General features: G+C 43.2%; 1 protein-coding gene across 16 annotated transcripts in view; it reads left to right on the top strand.

The window, feature by feature from the left end:
• nav2a (neuron navigator 2a) overlaps positions 1-20,522 on the top strand; it is a 1,091,104-nt gene that overhangs the window by 1,051,076 nt on the left and 19,506 nt on the right. For all 16 annotated transcript variants that reach the window (XM_072592781.1, XM_072592785.1, XM_072592776.1 and 13 more), the window contains 6 exons: positions 5,363-5,516; positions 8,244-8,403; positions 9,115-9,212; positions 12,504-12,599; positions 13,509-13,677; positions 19,638-19,873. In XM_072592781.1, the coding sequence (XP_072448882.1) occupies positions 5,363-5,516; positions 8,244-8,403; positions 9,115-9,212; positions 12,504-12,599; positions 13,509-13,677; positions 19,638-19,873 (913 nt within the window). The remainder of the gene's footprint in view (positions 1-5,362; positions 5,517-8,243; positions 8,404-9,114; positions 9,213-12,503; positions 12,600-13,508; positions 13,678-19,637; positions 19,874-20,522) is intronic.

Genomic DNA, 20,522 nt, shown 5'->3' with positions numbered 1-20,522 from the left:
AGCTGTTTAAAGCAGGTGGAATGTGGATATTCCAGGAGGGATTCAGCTGGTCAAACCACTTAGTTTTAAACAAAACAGAATTTATTTACAAGATTACTGAATGACACACAAACAAACGAGAACAGATTGCAGGATAACTTAACCTATCCAAAAACCCAGCAGATTATCCCAACTTAATGATGCTGTTCCAATACTTGTAACAATCCCCATCAGCACCCCCGGCACAAAAGGTAAAATCTAACACAGGGTCTTACAGGAGAGAAGCAAGAGAGAGAGAGAGAGAGAGAATAAGATAAGCCTGGACCTGCTTCTCTTTTCAACTCGAATATGCTAAAACCAAACCAAACCAGGGAAAAGCTGAGCTAGGAGAACTGGCCACTCCCGTCTCATTATACAAGTTTTTTTTTCTAAAACCTTGAACAGCTTTTTGCCTGTTGGCTAAAATCAAACTGGCCCTAAAACTTTTCAACTTCGCCTTTTCGGTATCTGTGTCTTTTGCAGTAGTGAATAGACAATAGACAATAGATGCAGGAGTAGGCCATTCTCCCCTTCGAGCCTGCACCACCATTCAATATGATCATGGCTGATCATCCTTAATCAGTATCCTGTTCCTGCCTTATTTCCATAACCCTTGATTCCACTATCCTTGAGAGCTCTATCCAACTCTTTCTTAAATGAATCCAGAGACTGGGCCTCCACTGCCCTCTGGGGCAGAGCATTCCACACAGCCACCACTCTCTGGGTGAAGAAGTTTCTCCTCATCTCTGTCCTAAATGGTCTACCCCGTATTTTTAAGCTGTGTCCTCTGGTTTGGCACTTACCCATCAGCGGAAACATGTTTCCTGCCGCCAGAGTGTCCAATCCTCTAATAATCTTATATGTCTCAATCAGATCCCCTCTCAGTCTTCTAAACTCCAGGGTATACAAGCCCAGTCGCTCCAGTCTTTCAGCGTAAGGTACTCCCGCCATTCCAGGAATTGACCTCGTGAACCTACGCTGCACTCCCTCAATAGCCAGAATGTCTTTCCTCAAATTTGGAGACCAGAACTGCACACAGTACTCCAGGTGTGGTCTCACCAGGGCCCTGTACAGCTGCAGAAGAACCTCTTTGCTTCTATACTCAATCCCTCTTGTTATGAAGGCCAGTATGCTATTAGCCTTCTTCACTACCTGCTGTACCTGCATGCTTACCTTCATTGACTGGTGTACAAGAACACCCAGATCTCTTTGTACTGCCCCTTTACCTAAATTGATTCCATTTAGATAGTAATCTGCCTTCCTGTTCTTGCCACCAAAGTGGATAACCATACATTTATCCACATTAAACTACATCTGCCATGCATCTGACCACTCACCTACAGGTCACCCTGTAATGTCCTAACATCCTCCTCACATTTCACCCTGCCACCCAGCTTAGTATCATCAGCAAATTTGCTAATGTTATTACTAATACCATCTTCTATGTCATGAATATATATTGTAAAAAGCTGCGGTCCCAGCACTGATCCCTGCGGTACCCCAGTGGTCACTGCCTGCCATTCCGAAATGGAGCCGTTTATCACTACTCTTTGTTTCCTGTCAGCCAACCAACCTTCATTCCAAGTTAGTACTTTGCCCCCAATACCATGCTCCCTAAGTTTGCTCACTAACCTCCTATGTGGGCCTTTATCAAAAGCTTTCTGAAAGTCCAGGTACACTACATCTACTGGATCTCCCTCGTCCATCTTCAGAGTTACATCCTCGAAAAATTCCAGAAGATTAGTCAAGCATGATTTCCCCTTCATAAATCCATGCTGACTCTGACCTATCCTGTTACTACTATCCAGATGTGTCCTAATTTCATCCTTTATTATAGACTTCAGCATCTTTCCCACCACTAAGGTCAGACAAACTGGTCTATAATTTCCTGCTTTCTCTCTCCCACCTTTCTTAAAAAGTGGTACCACATTAGCCACCCTCCAATCCGCAGGAACCGATCCCGAATCCATCAAACTCTGGAAAATAATCACCAACGCATCCACGATTTCTCGAGCCACCTCCTTCAGTACCCTGGGATGTCGACCATCAGGCCCCGGGGACTTATCAACCTTCAGACCTAACAGTCTCTCCAACACCAATTCCTGGCAAATATAAATTCCCTTCAGTTCAGGTCCTTCAGCCACTGTTACCTCAGGGAGATTGCATGTGTCTTCCCCAGTAAACACAGATCTGAAGTACCAATTCAATTCTTCTGCCATTTCTTTGTTCCCTGTAATATATTCCCCTGTTTCTGTCTTCAAGGGCCCAATTTTAGTCTTAATCATTTTTTTGCTTTCACATACCTAAAAAAACTTTCCCTTTATATTTTTGGCCAGTTTACCTTTGTACCTCATTTTTTCTCTGCGTATTTCCTTCTTAGTAATACTCTGTTGTTCTTTAAAAGCTTCCCAGTCCTCCGTTTTCCCACTTATCTTTGCTATGTTATACTTTTTCTCTTTTAACTTTATATGTTTCTCAACTTCCCTCATCAGCCACGGCATCCCATGCCTCCTCCTAGGATCTTGCTTCCTTTTTGGAATGAACTGATCCTGCATCTTCTGCGTTATACACAGAAATATCTGACATTGTTCCTCCACTGTCATCCCTGCTAAGGTATTGCACCATTGAACTTTGGCCAGCTCCTCCCTCATAGCTCCATATTTCCCTTTATTCAACTGAAATATTGTTACTTCCGATTGTACCCTCTCCCTCTCAAATTGCAGATTGAAGCTTATTGTATTATGGTCACTACTTCTCAATGGCTCCTTCACTTCGAGGTCCCTGACCAATTTTGGTTTGTTGCACAATACCAGATCCAGAATTGCCTTCTCCCTGGTAGGCTCCAGCACCAGCTGTTCTAAGAATCCATCTTGGAGTCACTCCACAAAGTCTCTTTTATTACCTTTCTAAAAGAAAACCAAGGACAGCATAACCTTGTTAAAGGAGCAGCTTCATCACATGGGTCAGACATATAGTCCTGATGGAGGAGAATGCAGCAGTGGTATATCAATAGTTGAGATCCCATAGGGTATCGGTTATATACTTAACCCATAAGGTGCATGCTCCACATACCAGAAAAATAACAACCTGATGAATCAATCTCACCAAATCGTACCCCACAACCTGACTCATCCTTGACCAGCATTGGCTACACCTTGTCTTGTCAGAGAAGACTGTGTAAAATCAAGGGACTCCAGCAAGATTGAAATCAGGGGGTATCAGGGAGGTGGGGAGGAAAGTGGCATAGTAATGTCACAGGACCAGTATTCCAGAGGTCCAGGCTAGTAGGAATTTAAATTCAATTAATAACATTCGGAATTGACAGCGAGAGACCATGAAATTATCATCGATTGTCATTAAAAAAAGTCCCAACTGGTTCGCTGCTGACGTTTTGGAACTAAACCTACTCACTCTGTGAAATGCCTGAAAAATCACTCAGCTAAAGAACATTAAAATGTTGGCCTTGCTTGTGACAGCCCCATCCCAGTGCTCAAAGGAAGATGGTTTGTGCTGGCTGAGATCACTCATCTCAGCCCCAGGACATCACTGTAGGCGTGCCATGATCTTTCCCCCAACAAAAGGCCAGAGGTGAGAAATTTCACTAATAATTGCACAATGATCAGTGCTGCATTGATGCAGATACTGCCTGAATACGTAAGGCCTGAGTAACATTCAACCTTGGGTTTATAACCAACATGTAGTATTCATGTCAGGCAATCACTTCCAACACGGAAATCTCACCATTTCCCACTGGTATTCAACTACACCATCACTGCCCATCCCCCAATCCCAATATTTCCTGGAGGCTACCATTGAACACAAACCGAATGGTACCAGCCAGATACATACAATGGTAATAGGAGCAGATCAGTGACTTTGAATTCTGTAGCCAGTAACTCACTTCCTGACTCAAATGCCTGTCCACCATGAACAAGGAATATCTTCAGGAATGTTCTACTCTTCTCTCGATGATTGCAGCTCGAACAACACCTGAGAAGTTGTTGCTCGGTGAATGTCCTCTCCATTGGGTTCAGTGGGAACTGGAGAAATATGTTCGAGCAGCACTTCAAACTCGTGTTTTAGTTCAGTTTATTTCTCTTGTTTATAATCACTTACATGTGTTTTGCTGTTGAAGATATATCAGAAATGATACATAATTATTCACACAGATTAAACATTGAGCTGTGTCAAAGCAAGCAATATGTTGTTAACCATTTTAATCTCTTAAAAAATTGCCTGTTCACTATTAAAGCCAATTACTCTCCTTCAATTGATGATCATGTTGTTCCATTGCTTTTTAAACTTAAGCTTAGTTTACTCGTTTACTGAAGAACTCTATCTGTCTTCAGTGTGTTGTGCTATTCTGTGAGAAGCTACAGAAGGAATGTCATCGGCTTGACTCTGATTATGCTACAGCATCAAAGAGATGCTGACAAAAAGGTTGACCTATATGAGGTAAAAACAAGGGCTGCCGATGCTGGAAACCAGAGTCTAGATTAGAGTGGTGCTGGAAAAGCACAGCAGTTCAGGCAACATCTGAGGAGCAGTAAAATCAACCTTTCAGTCAAAAGCTGTGCTTTTCCAGCACCACTCTAATCTTGACCTAAATGAGTCACAGAGAGCACTGAGGGCAGTCCCTCTTTCAATCCTCATTTTTGACAATGGCACTCTACAAACTGCCTAATGGAACAAATGCCCGGATTAAGGAATGATAACTTATAATTTTATATTGGTTTCATGTTAAATTTTTAGGTGGAACATGTATCATGGGCTGGATTTTACAGGTTGAGGTGAGCTAGTAAAATAGGACACTTTGTCATTGGCAAACATTTGCTAAACAATCCGGAGAGTATCAGTACACAGCGCCCTGTTTCTTACAGATAGCAAGAATGTGTCACACTCTGCCCCAGTTTCAAATAAGCAAAATAGGTGACAGTATTCTCTGGTTCTTTTCTCAGCACAATGCCAAGACAATCAGAGTCAACTTGCCTGCTTTAAATTTAAACAAGCTTATTATCTAACTGGTACATTCTCCATGGCAACACTTTCACCAATCTAATTACATGGCCACTATGCCACCATCTCCCCCTATTTATGATGGGGTGCAGAAAGCCCATGGTGTCAGCCTCTGGTGCATTTTAGTTTTCCAATCACAAACATTATACTAACTTTTAAGAATATACTTGCACATTAAATAGGTTTCAAATCAATCATTTTGTGTCAGCAAGATGTTTGTTAGTCACCTTTGTTACATGGGGAGTTGTGATGGAAGGGTTACTGAGTAAATGGACTAATAATGGTGCCTGGTGGTTTTTGCCTCCCTTTCCTGTTCACTCCCAAGCAGCATCTCTGAATGTATCGATGGAGAGGCTGAGACCATTATTCAGCTGCGCGGTGAGCTGAGAGAGAAAGAGATGAAGTTGACAGACATTCGACTTGAAGCACTGAGCTCTGCTCACCAACTTGATCAACTGCGTGAGGCCATGAATAGGATGCAGGTAAGCAGATGTGTCTTCTGAACGTGCGCTTATATGTAATTTAATTTGGCTAAGGATGTATGTTTTAAAATAGCTGTTGCTCTCCCAAGTGACTGACTGCTTTTGATGGTTGGAATCATTCCAGCTATTCCCTCTGGAACCAGGGACTCTGGATCAAAACACTCCTTGGCCAAAAGTGCAGACATTTGTGGCACGCAAAGCGAGAGGGTGTGGGTTACCTCTCTGTGATGATTTGCATTAGTTCCTGAAGCTGTTCTGGGTGACTACAGGCTGAGGTTAGCTCAGGGGAAGAAGGTATGTTCAGCAAGCAGGATCACACAGTTCACTCTTCAATTAGATTCCCTACTTGTGGAAACAGGCCCTTCGGCTCAACAAGTCCACACCCACCCTCCAAAGAGTAACCCGCCTTGACCCATTTCCCTCTGACTGATGCACCTAACACTATGGGCAATTTATCATGGCCAATTCACCTAACTTGCACATCTTTGAACTGTGGGAGGAAACCAGAACAAACCCACGCACTCACGGGGGGAATGTGCAAACTCCACACAGACAGTCACCCGAGGCTGGACTCAAACCTGAGACCCTGGTGATGTGAGGCAGCAGTGCTAACCACTGAGCCACCATGCCGAATGTGGACCTCTTAATACCCACCTGGAAGGAGCATCTGTTAAGCTCCACTTAGAGCAACCAGCTCAACACTGCGGTATCAGCTTAGTCCAAGTGGACTATTTCTATTGCATCGCTGTCCGGTGATTAGAACTGAACTAAGTTCTTGTGGGAGGCATCAACATTTAGACTCTAATGTCTTTCCAACCATTTCAACAACAAAGTTGCCTGGACAATAATGCTGAGGTGAGCGTTAGGCCTCTTTGCTTTGTTGCGATCTGCAGTTAAGTTGCTCCTATTGTGGTTATCTTTTAAAAGGTGCCTAGATGTTGGGAAAAGGAATGCAGTCCTTATTGTTGAGTATGTTTCACATATGGTGTCTCTGGAGCTGTTCCAGAGAGGCAAAAGCAACTTTCTGTTGACTGGCCAACCTATCCATGCATAGATCGAGTTCCCAAGTGGAAAGGTGGTGTTATTATAAGCAGGTCATCAGAGAACAGTGTGTGTGAAATAATTTGGCCAGAGGATAGTCGGGAAGCCCAGTATTCAGCAGAGGCCATATTTGGCCAGATGTTGCTGCAGCTGTTCTTTGGTGGGTGGAGTGTGATAGATATTGAGATTTGTTCTTCAGCCAAGAGGAACACAAAACAACAGGCTGTCTGTTGTGGCCGGATATGCCTGCATTGCAATTATTTACCCGAGCTAGCAACCAAACAAGTAAAAGGGATGCTGCAGTGATCAATTCATCTTGGAGCAAACAGGACTCACTGCTGATTTGGACTGTTCCATCAGTTTATTGATGATTGACCGAGAGGTTGTTTGGTTGAACATTCCTGAGCACCATCTCCCAGCAAACACCCTGTGGATCCAGCAATGGGAAAAGCAGGAGGTCACGGATAAGTTCCTTGTGACCAAATCTATCTGCCAAGTTAAACAAAGAATTGTGGATGCTTGAAATCTGAAACAAAAACAGAAATTGCTGAAGAAACTTAGCAGGTGTGGCAGCATCTGTGGAGAGAGAAACCAAGTTGAGGTTTTGAGTCCAGGGACCTGACTTCAGAATCTTTCAAATGGGAGGCTTTAAACCGCCATGACAAGAATGGTCCTTTCTGAAGTGGATCAAGATAAGACAAGGCTCCTGCACAGCTAACCTTAATCACTTAGTCCTCATTACAAACCCATTTTGGACTCATAGAGGCACACAGATAATACCACACTTTCCCAAAGACTAACCCCTGTACAGACTGAGGGACAGACTAATCACCTCAAACTCAGCTAATGAGAAGGTGACCTCTTGCTTCAGAGAACTGCACTCGCTAAACAATGGAAATAAATGGTGACATTTTAAGTCAATTTTTTTTCGAAATGGTTTTCTTTCATGGGATCATGTTGAACAGTTTCCAAATCATTGATGAATAATCATTTATTGTTTCATTCAGCAGATTAGTCTGCTAAAAGCTAATCATTGGGGAAAAAACATAGAATAAAAACACATGGAATCCCTACAGTGTGGAACCAGGTCATTCAGCCCATTGAGTCCACACCCCGTCTCCGAAGAGCATACCTAGACCCATCCCTCTACCCTATCCCTGCATTTCCCATGGCTAACCCACCTAGCCTGCACGTCTTTGGACTGTGGGTGGAAACTATTGCTCCTAGAACTCTGAGGAAGGGTGACTGGACCCGAAACGTTAACTCTGATTTCTCTTCACAGATACTATCAGACCTGCTGAGCTTTGCTATCGATTTCTACTTTTTTCTGATTGACAGCATCACACTTCTTTAGGTTTTTATTTTTAAAAAAACTTATTTAGCTACAGAGTGCTTTTGTGATGACCGTGATCATGAAAGTCACTATATGGGTTAGATTTGACTAGCTGGCTGGTTGCTTTTAATTAGCACAGGCTCGATGGGCCAAAGAGTCTTTTTCTGCACTGTAGGCCTACATGACTCGATGCAAGACTGTTTTTTTTAAATACATCCCCCAAAATGCTTCGAATGTTTAGTGATATAAGTGGGAAACCAGAGTGTTTGTTTAATGCAGGGTCTTTTGCATGATTATAAAGTGTTTAATGATGGTCCAGCTTGTTTTAATGTTTAAACCTTTTTCCCTCCTAGACTGAAATTGAAAAGCTGAAGGCAGAGAATGACCGGTTGAAGTCTGAAACCCACGGCAGCTGCAGTCGCACCCAGTCCCAGCTTTCCATCTCTTCGTCCCCTCGTCAGTCACTTGGCCTTTCCCAGCACAGCCTCAACCTGACCGAATCCACCAGTCTTGGTACGCAACTCAACATTAGCCAAAAAGAATAAAACGTGTCATAATGGGCTAACTCTGTTTCTGCCTCATAGATGCTGCCCAATCTGCTGAGTTTCTCCAGCATATTGTTTTCATTTCAGATTGCCAGCATCCCCACAACTTCTATTTTCTGCGGAAATAGCCAATTCCTTTTCTGGCTGCAGTAGAACCCACGCTGTGTACTCAACCATGGACATATTGTAGACTTTAGATTAAATATTCCGGCTGAGACCAGAAGTTTGGTTTTCAACCTTCCGATGTTGAAAATACATCATCATGGGTTGGACAGCCAATCTGTGATGCAAACTGATACCAACAGCATGGGTTCAATTCCCACACTGGCTGAGGTTACCATGACAGACTTGCCTCCTCAACCTCTCCCCTCACCTGAGGTGGGGTGACCCTCAGATAAAACCACCTCCTGCCATCTTTCTCTAATAAGAAAGCAACCTTGTGTCTGGTAGGACAATGTGACTTTGCGTTATGGGGGAGTATTGCTGGTGTACCATTGTGTTTATGTGTATGACAAGCCAGTCTTCTGGCACAATTTAATATCACCGAGCAGGGGAACAATGCAGTTCCATTTGTATTAACTTCAGATCAGAATTAAGAAATGTCATTGTCTGAGTCCAGCACAGTGTCAATGCCTCCTCTTGCTGTTGCATATTTCTAATTGATGCCTTTATTGAGCAGATATGCTACTTGAAGACAACGCAGATGGCTCAGCCCGCAAAGAAGGCAGGCATGTGAAGATAGTAGTCCGCTTGCAAGAGGAGATGAGATGGAAAGAGGTATGCTAGACCATAAGCCATTGGAGCAGATAGGCCATTCAGCCCATCGAATCCACTCCGCCGTTCAATGAGACCGTGGCAGATCTGATAATCTTCCACTTCACTTTCCTCACTTTTCCCCATAACCCTTGATTCCTTATTGATTAAAAATGTATCTCAGTTCTGAATACACTTAATGATCCAGGCTCTCCAACCCTCTTGGTTAGGTCAGTCGACTAGATAGTTGATTTGTAATGTAAATTAAGGTTTGCAATGTGGGTTCAATCTCCACACCAGCTGAGGTTACTGTGGAGGACTCTCCTTCTCAACCTCTCCCATCTTCTGAGGTGCTGTGGGTTCAGTATGATATGGTAACTTTATCCTTTTAGTACTCAGCAGTAAAGAATGCCACAGATTCACTATCCTCTGAGAGAGGAAATTCCTCCTCATCTCTGTCTTTAATGAATGACCTCTTACTCTGAGATTAGATTCAAGCTGGATGATTCCACTGCTGAAAATGCCCGTGGTAATAAGTGACACTAGTTTCTGGTATTACTTGTGAGAAGTTGGCTTCCAAAAGACTTAGAAGCCAAGACAGAAATATGTGCTGGCCTCAGGACATGTTGGAGTTCATTATCACATTTAATGAGAATTCTTCCTAATGACAGAGTTACTAGTTTGACCACTTCAGAAGGAATTAGAATCATTCAATGTGTGACCAGGCAGGATAGAGATGGAGACCTCACTTTGCTGAAGGACATTGCTGATGGGTTGAATTTTTCGAACAGTTGACTGCTTCCAAAGTCATTTATCTTTCTGATGCCTGCTCATACATTACCGCATTATTTAAATTCCAGCACAAAACATGCTACAAAGGCATTTCAGTTAGTCTAGAATCATAACCATCATAATGCCATGCTTGAATGCTTGGTGTGTAATTCTTTGGCGATCCTCTGTATCTTTTCACGTACAGAGTTTCAAGTGTTATTTCAAGCGTGTGCACTTGTTCTTTCTGTTTTCCTTTGTATACAATTTTAATCTCCTATATGGTACAATATGAATTATATCGAGCCCATCAGTCTACCCACAATCATGATTGAAACAATGAAAGTGCTCATCATCAGTTTCATTAAGTGGTACTTACTAAGAAATGAGACCTGCTCATTGATGCTCAGCTTGATTTTCCCTGGACCTTCGGCTCAAATTCCATAGTAACCTCGGTCCAAACCTGGTCTCAAGAGCTACATTCCTGAGATGAGACACAAGTGACATTAAGACAGCATTTGACTGAGCATGGCATCAAGGAGCCCTAGAAAAACTGAAAGTCAGTGGGAATCAGTGAAAATCTCTGTTTGGAGTCATATCCAGCACAGAGGACAATGATAGTGGTTGTTGGAGGTCAGACTTCTCAATCCAGGATGTAGTTGCAGGAATTGTTCAAGATTTGGAACCAACCCCCTGCATCAATGACCCTCCCTCCATCATAAGGTCAGGAAGGAGTGAGTTCACTGATGACTACAGTGTTCAATACCATTCCTCACTTGACAAATTCTGAAACAGCCTGACCTGGACAGCATTCACAGAAATATAGAAAGTAGGGGTCAATTATTTCACAATTCAAGCCTGCTCCAAAATTCAATATGCTCACGGCTGATCATTCAGCTCAATCTCCTGTTCCTGCTTTCACCTCATACCCTTTGATCCCTTAAGCCCAAAGAGCTATATCTATTTCTTTCTTCAAATATTCAATATTTTTGGTCTCAACTGCTTCCTGTGACAAAGAACTCCACAGGCTCACCACTTCCTGGGTGAAGACCATTTCTCAAGGGTTCTGTCCTAAATAGTACACCCCACATCTTTAGACTGTAACCCTTGGTTCTGGGCTGCCTGGTCATTGGAAACATCCTTCCTGTGCTTACCCTGTCTAGTCTAAACTATTAGAGTTTAGTTCTAGATGGATTACATGGGTAACTAACATTTATGTCACACAAATATCAGGAAAAGATCATCTCCAGCAAGAGATTCTAAACCTACCTCCCTTTGACGTTCAATGGCATTACCAATACTGAATCCCTCACTATCAACACTTGGGGCTTACCATTGACCAGAAACTGAACTGGATGAACTATGTAAGTACTGTGGCTACAAAAGCAGGTCAGCGGCTAGGAATCCTACAGCAAGTAACTCACCTCCTGACTCCATAAAGCCTGTCCACCAACTACAAGGGTGCAAGTCAGGAGTGTGATGGAATACTCTCCACTTGCCTGGATGGGTGCAGCTCCAACAACACTCAGGAAGCTCAACACTAAGCAAGACAAAGCTGTGGCTTTATTGACTCCCTAGCATCACCCCCCCACCCTGATTCCCTCCACCAGCAGCACATAAAGGTAGCAGTGTGTGCGGATTACAAAATATACTGCAGTGACTTGCCCAGCATCCTTTCAAATGAGTGAACACTAACCCCCAGAAGAACAGGCAAGAGCGCATAGGATCACGAATTGTTACAGCACAGAGGAAGGCTATTCAACCTGCTGTGCCAGCACCAGTTCTATCCCTTAGTGCCGATCTCCTGCCTTTTCCCAAACACCCAGTACACCATTTCTGTCAAAGTAGTCATTAAATTCCCTCCCTCTTGAATGCCTCAACAACATCAGCTGCAAGTTCCTGTTCAAGCCCCACAGTCTCCTGGTATCTAACTATATCGCTGTCAAAGTCCCAGACCTCCAGTATTAGCAGCATCATAGATGTGCATACACTGTGAGAACTACCGCAGTTCAGGAAATTAGTCCCTGATCATGATCCTGGAGGCAACTAGGGATAGGCAACAAATTCTGGCTTTGCCAGTAATGCTGACAATCCACGAACAAAATCTTCACAAATAGCCCACAGCGTGGAACTGCCTTCATTTTCAGCCCAGTGTGTCTTAGTGAAGGCAGAGGTTAGTGGGTGCAAGAAATGGAAATGTTGGCCTGATTCTATAATGAGTATTGTGTTTGAGATCGGGATTACCTCAGGTAGTTGGACAAAATAGGGAAGTATTAACTTGTCTTTCATTCTTGCAATCTTTGAGAGAAATGCATTTGATTAGAGACAGAATTCCATGATTTTGCATTTAGCTAGTTCTTATCTTAATGAGTAGAAAATGACCAGCCAAAAAGACACAATCCAAATTTCATTGCTATTGAGATCATCGTCTGTGAAGCTGGAGTCTGTGGTTTTTGTCTTGTCAGTTCAGTAACCATGGCAATTGGATTAATTGTACATTGAGCCATTGAATACAGGTTGACTTCTCACTTCTTTCCTTCACCACAGGAGTCTCGAATTCGTCAGTATATAGTCGGCTGCATTGGAGTTAGCGGGAAGACAAAATGGGATGTTTTGGATGGTGTCGTGCGGCGTCTGTTCAAGGTAAAGAAAGTTTCATTAATGAAAATAAGATTCAAATATTCTACCATTAGTTTGAAGGTTGAGGAATGAGAGCTTCAAATGTATTTGTTATGTTGCAGTAGCTATCATTGTTTTAGGGTGTTAAACACTGCATTGGGTAGCTCCTGAAGGCCAGTAAATGGATGCTGTGGAATCGATGTCACCAGATATTTACTATTCAGTTTAAACCATAGCAGTGCTTTGAAATGTTTGTTTATTTCACGGGTTCCCCTTTTCTTTTTTGCTCTAATTCTCTTCTTCCTAATCTTAACGTTCCGATTCCTTGCTGGCCATCCCCTTGCCTTCTTCGGTAAGCTGACTATTCGGCCTTGGGGCAATCAGAGCAATGTTTGTTTTTGTCCTCATTTGGTGTTCAAACCTGCAGACCATTTTTCGGATAGTCCAGGCAGTTGCCAGTCTGGCAAAGAACCATGAAATAAAATTATATGGTTCACTGACTTTATTATTACTAACAATACAGAAAAGTTAATGTTGTTATTGTGGGAGGAGAGTGACACAGGAAATCACTGGAGTTAATCCTTAAAATCTTGTGTACAGTGGATGACATGAGCAAAAAGTATTCCCATGCTGTAAAATGAAGTAATTGGACAATACTCTTTTGTTACATTTCCCTAAATACTATCAATCAGTCTCCCTGACTTAACATAGAAACTAGGAGCAGGAATAGGCCATTCGGCCCTTTGAGCCTGCTCGACCATTCATTATGATTATGGCTGATCATCCAACTCAATCCCCTGTTCCCACTTTCCCCCCTTTTCACAGTTCTTGCATTTTATCAATTCAACTGTAGTAATTAATTCCAGTTTTTGTTTTCCCAGTCTAGTTCAGAAAGCACAATATTACAGTTTCTGATGATACTATCTTTTGCAGGAATACATTATCCATGTGGATCCAGTGAGCCAGTTAGGCCTAAACTCCGACAGCGTGCTGGGCTACAGCATAGGAGACATCCAACGCACTAATAACGTGGACACACCAGAACTGTTACCCTGCGGCTATTTAGTAGGAGAAAGCAACACAGTCACAATGTCATTGAAAGGTACAACATTATTCATCATGTAGCTTTCTTTGGCTTTTAAAAGATGAATTTTGAGAAGCAGAAGTGGAGGAAGAATGTAACCCACAGACATTTTGTTACAAATGATAGATTCTGTTCTCGGTCTTAACTTGATAAACAACGTTGAATAACTTTATTGTTACGCATTACTGATTTCACTAACAATTGCTGGAGGTTAGTTGTCCCAGAGTCATGGATTCCTTACACCCCCTGCTGATGGAGTTGGGTATTGCTTGTCTGATCCATACAAAATTGCAGTTAAGAGTTTTCCACAACGACAACTCACGTTTTTCAGTTCAATAGATGGATAGCTCAGAATGATCTGCCAATCTGCACTAACAAGAATAAAGCACGACAGTGCAGAGTGCAGTAGGAAGGTTGCCCAACTCAGTTCAGCTGGATGACTGGTTTATGATGCAGAGTGAAGCCAACAGCATCGGTACAATTCCTGCATCAGCTGAAGTTACCACGAAGGTTTCTCCTTCTCTACCTTTCCCCTAAGCTGAGGCGTGTCAGGTTAAACTGCCACCAGTTCTCTCTCTCTCTCTGTCTCTCTCTGTAATGACCAAGCAGCCCTATGAACCAGTAGGACTTTGACAATTTTAATGCACAGTGAGAATATAGCAGGTGGCTGATATTCAGTGTTAAACATATTGACCCACCCGTCTACATTTTCATCCAAGTAATATATATATTGAGGTCCCAGTATGGATCCCTGCAGAACACCACTAGTCATGGACCTCCAGCCTGAAAACACCCTTCCACTATTACTCTCTGCCTTCTTTGGGCAAGTCAATTCTGAATCCACGAGGCCAAGTTACCGTGGATCCCATGCATCTTAATGCTCTGTATGAGCCTACCATGAGGAACCTTGTCGAAACCCTTACTAAAATCCATGTCGACAACATTCATTACTCTAGATTAGAGTCGTGCTGGAAAAGCACAGCAGGTCAGGCAGCATCTGAGGAACATCCATTGTTCTACCCTTATTGATCACCTTTGTCACCTCCTCGAAAAATTCAATCAAAAGCTACAATGACTGTCCCTAATTAGGCCATGCTTTTCTAACTGTGTGTAAATCCTATCCCGAAGAATTCTCTCCAATAGCTTTCCAAGTGAAATTCACCAGTCTATAGTTTCCTGAATTATCCCCGTTTCCCTTCTTGAACAGAGGAATAAGTTGTCAATGTTTCTATACTGCCGTCATTATAAAACATCTACAGCTTCAATTCAACAGGGCATTGGTGAGATTACGTCTCAAATTCATATTGTAGTTTTGGTCTCTTTACTGAAGGAAATATGTAAATGCATTGGAGATGGTTCAGAGGAGGTTTACTCGATTGATACCTTGAGTGAATGGGTTGTCTTCTGAGGGAAGGGTTGGACAGACTGGGCTTTGTTTCCCAATGGAATTCAGAAGAGTGAGGGGTGATTTGATTGATGTGTGCAAGATCATGAAAGGTCTTGGTAAGAAGGATGGGGAAAGGCTATTTTCTTTTGTGTGTTCGTCCAGAATAAAGGGTACTGTTTTCAAGTTAGGGAACATCCTTTCATGACTGAGGTGAGTGGATTTCTTTTCCTTGAGGGTTATGCAACTTTGGAACTTTCTGCCTGTGAAGATGATGGAGGTGGGAGTCAAAGTTCTTTGAATATTCTTAAGACGGGAGGAATCAACATTATTGGTGTTCGATGGCAATGTGGATTTTGAAATGCATTAGATCAGCATCATCTTGTACAATGGAGGAGCAAGCTCAAGGGGCTGAATGGCCTACATCTGTACCTATTCCTGATGTTTGTACAGTATTACCAAGTGTTGTTAGAGAGTTAATTGAGTTATTGCAAGCTGGAGGCAGAGGCCCAACAACCAAACATAGTTGCTACTGTGGAATTTATGTTAAGACTGGGAATAAACTGAAATTTTGCATGTTAATATAAGTTACTATGCTGGTCACATCAATCAAGCATTTGGCTGGTTACTGTATGAGAATAAAACTCAGCTGCACAATAGCCCCCAAAATATTCAGCTGATGGAATCCATTATGAGAAGGATCAGAGTCCAGCTTAATCCCTCTTGATCTTGTCTAAAGGTTTTTATCATGCTGATCGCCTGCAAGCTATAGATTTTACATGATGCTCTGCTAAGCAATCCTCCAATCCTACACTGGGTCAGTGTACTTTATAACATGCTGCACCAGCCTAATCATCAGAAATGATTTGTTCATTTCAAGGAGAAACAAGATGGTGGTGGCCCTCAGTGGATGAGAACCTTCAGAACATTGGCTGGAACTTCTCTAAAGTGGCAGAAGTCCCAGTGCCAAGGCCGAAAGCAGGAGTTGACTCCAGTTGGGGCAGATGTGGAACATGGGACATATTTTGCCTACAGCCACTAGTCACAGACCTCCAACCTGAAAACCACCCTTCCACCATTACCCTCTGCCTTCTATGAGTAAGCCAATTCTAAATCCACGAGGCCAAGTGACCATGGACCCCATGATTCTTAATCTTCTGTGTAAGCCTTGTCCACGAGGAACTTTGTCGAAAGCCTTACTAAAGTCCATGTAGTCAACATTCACTGCTGTACCCTTGATGATCACGTTTGTCACCTTCCATCGCTGGGTTGTTGACAATCTCCTTCATCTCTTCCATGAATCTCACACCTGGGTGGCACGGTGGCACAGTGTTTAGCACTGCTGCCTCACAGCACCAGAGACCTGGGTTCATTTCCCACCTCGGGCAACTCTCTGTGTGGAGTTTGCACATTCTCCCCGTGTCTGCGTGGGTTTCCTCCAGGTGCTCCGGTTTCCTCCCACAGTCCAAAGATGTGCAGGTCAGGTAAATTGGCCATGCTAATTTGCCCGTAGTGTTAGCTGAAGGGGTAAATGTAGGGGAATGGGTCTAGGTGGGTTGCTCTTCAGAGGATCGGTGTGGACTTGTTAGGCCGAAGGGCCTGTTTCCACACTAAGTAATCTAATCTAATCAAAAAACCTCTACCCGCCAAGGGCTACCAGCTAGTGAGAGGGAGTCTGCAGCTCATCAGTGCTCACAGTGTTTTCTTGCACTGCAGGATGAGGGCCCATTGATGTCGGGAAGCTTGGTCATTGGGAAGGTAGTCTTTGCCATAAGGGCATCACCTCTGGATGTAAGAATGGTCAAAAAATAGGAATCCTCCACTCTGCTCTCATCCAACACACTGGAGCCTCCTGGCAGCTGCTATGTTTCCCTTAAGGGAAGGTAGACTAGATTAGATTACATTACATTACAGCGTGGAAACAGGCCCTTCGGCCCAACAAGTCCACACCGACCCGCCGAAGCGCGACCCGCCGAAGCGCAACCCACCCATGCCCCTACATTTACCCCTTACCTAACGCTATGGGAAATTTAGCACGGCCAATTCACCTAACCTGCACATCTTTGGACTGTGGGAGGAAACCGGAGCACCTGGAGGAAACCCACGGCGGTCCAGAGAAGCATCGCTGGGCGGATCCTGGGTATGGAAGGGCTGTCTTATGAGGAGAGGTTGAACGGACTGGGTCTGCACTCACTGGAATATGGAAGATTGTGAGATGACTTTATTGGAACACACATGATCCATAAGGGACTTGACAAGGAAGACGTGGAAAAATTGTTGCTCACTGCTAGAGAGTGTAGGACTCAAAGGCATAATCTCAGAGCAAGGGGTCACCCATTTAAGACAGAGATATGGAGGAATTTCCTCTCTCGGAGGGTAGTGAATCTATGGAATCCTTTATTGAAAAGGGCACTTAAGGCCGAGTCATTATGAATATTGAAGGCTGAATGAGATTTTTAATCAGTCAGGGAATCATGTGCAAAATTATACATGATTCCCGGTACAGGATCATGGTTGATCTGTTTGCATTTCAACATCTGCATTCTCACCTACCACCAATATCCTTTGACTCCTCTGTCTCTAAAAAAGACAGGAAAATGGAGTTGAGGATTATCACATCAATCATGATCTCACTGAATGTTGGAGCTGATTCGATGGGCTGAATGGCCTAGTTCTGTTCTTACATCTTATGTTTCATTGGATGGCCACCTGCTCAAGGAACCAGCTGGATTGGTCTCTCATCCTACAGTTAGTCAGCCTTCATTCCTACTGCTGGCAAAATGGCATGGTGACAGGAATATGTTGGATCCATGACCCAATGTCTTATTACACTAGTTTGCTGGCATTTCCATCTCCCTTCCCCTTGCTAAAGGGCTGGCAAAATTCAGTCCATTAACTCACCAGCAGTGCTTCAGGAAGGCAGCTCACCACCACTTTCTCCAGCGCAATTCAGGATGGGCTTTAACTGCTGGCTCTCACTTGTGATGTCCACATCCCACGTAGAAAAAGAAAAAAAAAACCACACATCCACAGCAATTTTGACCTAGTTTAACTGCTATTTCCTATTTTGAAATCATAACTTGACGAGTTTCCAAAATTAATCCTGAAAAAATATAATTGTGACTGTCATTAAACCAATATTTAACAGAGTAATAGAAACAAAATATAGCCGATGCTGAAAATCTGAAGCAAACACAGACAATACTGGGGAAACACAACAGGTCTGGCAGCATCTGGGAAAAAGAAAGAGAGTTAACGTCTTGAATCTGATATGACTGTTCTCTGGACGTTAGAAGGAAAACAAGAGTCATATTGGACACGAATGTTAACTCTGTTTCTCTCTCTGCAGATGCTGCTCGACCTGCTGAGTTTCTCCCAGCACTTGCTGTATTTATTTAGCCAGCCACGCCTCCCTCAGTCCCAATACATGACCATGTGAGGCATGGAAGGGTAATGTTTAAGATATTTTTGGATTGTCCTTTGGACGTTCAGTGAAATGGAGAACAGTGTATATCACTTCTGGTATTATTTTTAGGAAAAGAATGCAGACCTTGGTTCTACTCCATCTTTACCACTTCGAGTCATAGCGATCTACAGCCCAGAAACAGACCTTTCAGTCGAGCTCGTCCATGCTGACTAGATATCCTATATAAATCTAGTCCCATTTGCCAACATTTGGCCCATATCCCTCTCAGCCCTTCCTATTCATATACCCATCCAGATGCCTTTCCAGTGTTGTATAAGTACCAGCCTTCACCACTTCCTCTAGCAGCTCATGCCATACACACATCACCCTCTATGTGAAAAAGTTACCCCTCAGCTCTCTTTTATATCCTTCCCCTTTCACCCTCTAGTTCTGGACTCTCCCCATCTCAGGGAAAAGACCTTGTCTATTTACCCTATCCATGTGTCTCATGATTGTATAAGCCTCACTAAGGTCATCCCTCTCATACTCCAGGGTAAACAGCCCCAGCCTATTCAGCCTCTCCCTAAAGCTCAAATCCTCCAACTTGGGCAACATCCTTTTAAAACTTTTCTGAACTCTTTCAAGTTTCACAACATCCTTCCTGTAACAGGGAGACCAGAATTGCATGCAGTATCCAAAGGTGGCTGTATCAATGTCCTGTACAGCGGCAACATGACCTCCCAATTCCTGTGCTCAATGAACTGACCAATAAAGACAAGCATACCAAACGCCTTCTTTACTATCCTATATTCCTACCACCCCACTTTTAAGGAACTATGGTGCACTCCAAAGTCTCTTTGTTCAGCAACACTCACCAGGACCTTACCGTTAAGTGTATAAGCCCTGCCCTGATTTGCCTTTCCAAAATGCAGCACCTCACATTTACCAAATTAAACTCCATCTGCAACTCCTCAGCCCATTGGCCCATCTGTTCAATATCCCACTGTACTCTGAAGTAATTCCTGATGAAGGGCTTTTGCCCGAAACGTTGATTTCGCTGCTCGTTGGATGCTGCCTGAACTGCTGTGCTCTTCCAGCACCACTAATCCAGTATTTGGTTTTCAGCATCTGCAGTCATTGTTTTTACCTTCTTAACTTTCTTTTTGTCAATTCTGCTCTGTCCCTCAGGCTTGTCAGAAAATAGTTTAGATTCCCTTGTGTTTGAGACACTGATCCCGAAGCCGATGCTGCAACGGTATGTCTCACTGCTGACAGATCACCGCCGGATCATTCTGTCAGGACCAAGCGGCACTGGGAAAACCTATCTGGCCAATCGGCTTGCTGAACACATGGTGCTCAGGGAAGGGAGGGAACTGACAGATGGGGTCATTGCTACCTTTAATGTGGACCACAAGTCAAGCAAGGTAAGAAATCATGCGCAGTCTAATATTTCGACAGAATTAAAATCCTGCGGGAAAGAACACTGGAAGTAGAAGAGAAGTTTAGCAGGTCTGGCAGCATCTGCATAGAGAGAAGAACAGTGTTAACATTTCCAGTCTTCAGACACCATCATTTCTATCTGTATAATGTACTGACTTTAAGCTGCAGTCAAGGTTCAGAACGACGTATCTTAACTCCAACCTAAAGCCAGTACATTATAGAGATAGAAACGACAGTATCTGAAGAAGAGTCATATTGGACTCAAAATGTTAATTCTGTTTCTTCAGGATTCACTATCTTTGTTGATTGCGGTGCTTGATTATTGTTTAATTGAAATGGAAAATGGATGGGTTCTACAGGAAATGAGCAATCTGTCCTGTCAGGACATTGCTTGGTTTGCAAGGAGGTGTCTTCCAAAGTACTGATGACTTATGTTGGACTTGAAATGTTAACTCTGTCTTTCTCTGTACCGACGCTGCCAGACCTGCTAAATTTCTCCAGCATCTTCTGTTTGTATTTCGTCTAACAGATGTATGTTGTTTCATGTAAATATAACCCAACAGGTCAAGGCTAATGTTTATGTTCCATACCAGCCTTGTGCCTTCACTTACTTCTGTCTCCGTATCCCTCTTT

The sequence above is a fragment of the Chiloscyllium punctatum genome, chromosome 22 (assembly GCF_047496795.1).
Source record: "Chiloscyllium punctatum isolate Juve2018m chromosome 22, sChiPun1.3, whole genome shotgun sequence".
In the NCBI taxonomy this organism is placed as follows: domain Eukaryota; kingdom Metazoa; phylum Chordata; class Chondrichthyes; order Orectolobiformes; family Hemiscylliidae; genus Chiloscyllium; species Chiloscyllium punctatum.
The sequence above is the reverse complement of the archived record's forward strand: the minus strand, read 5'-3'. Positions and strand labels throughout refer to the sequence as shown.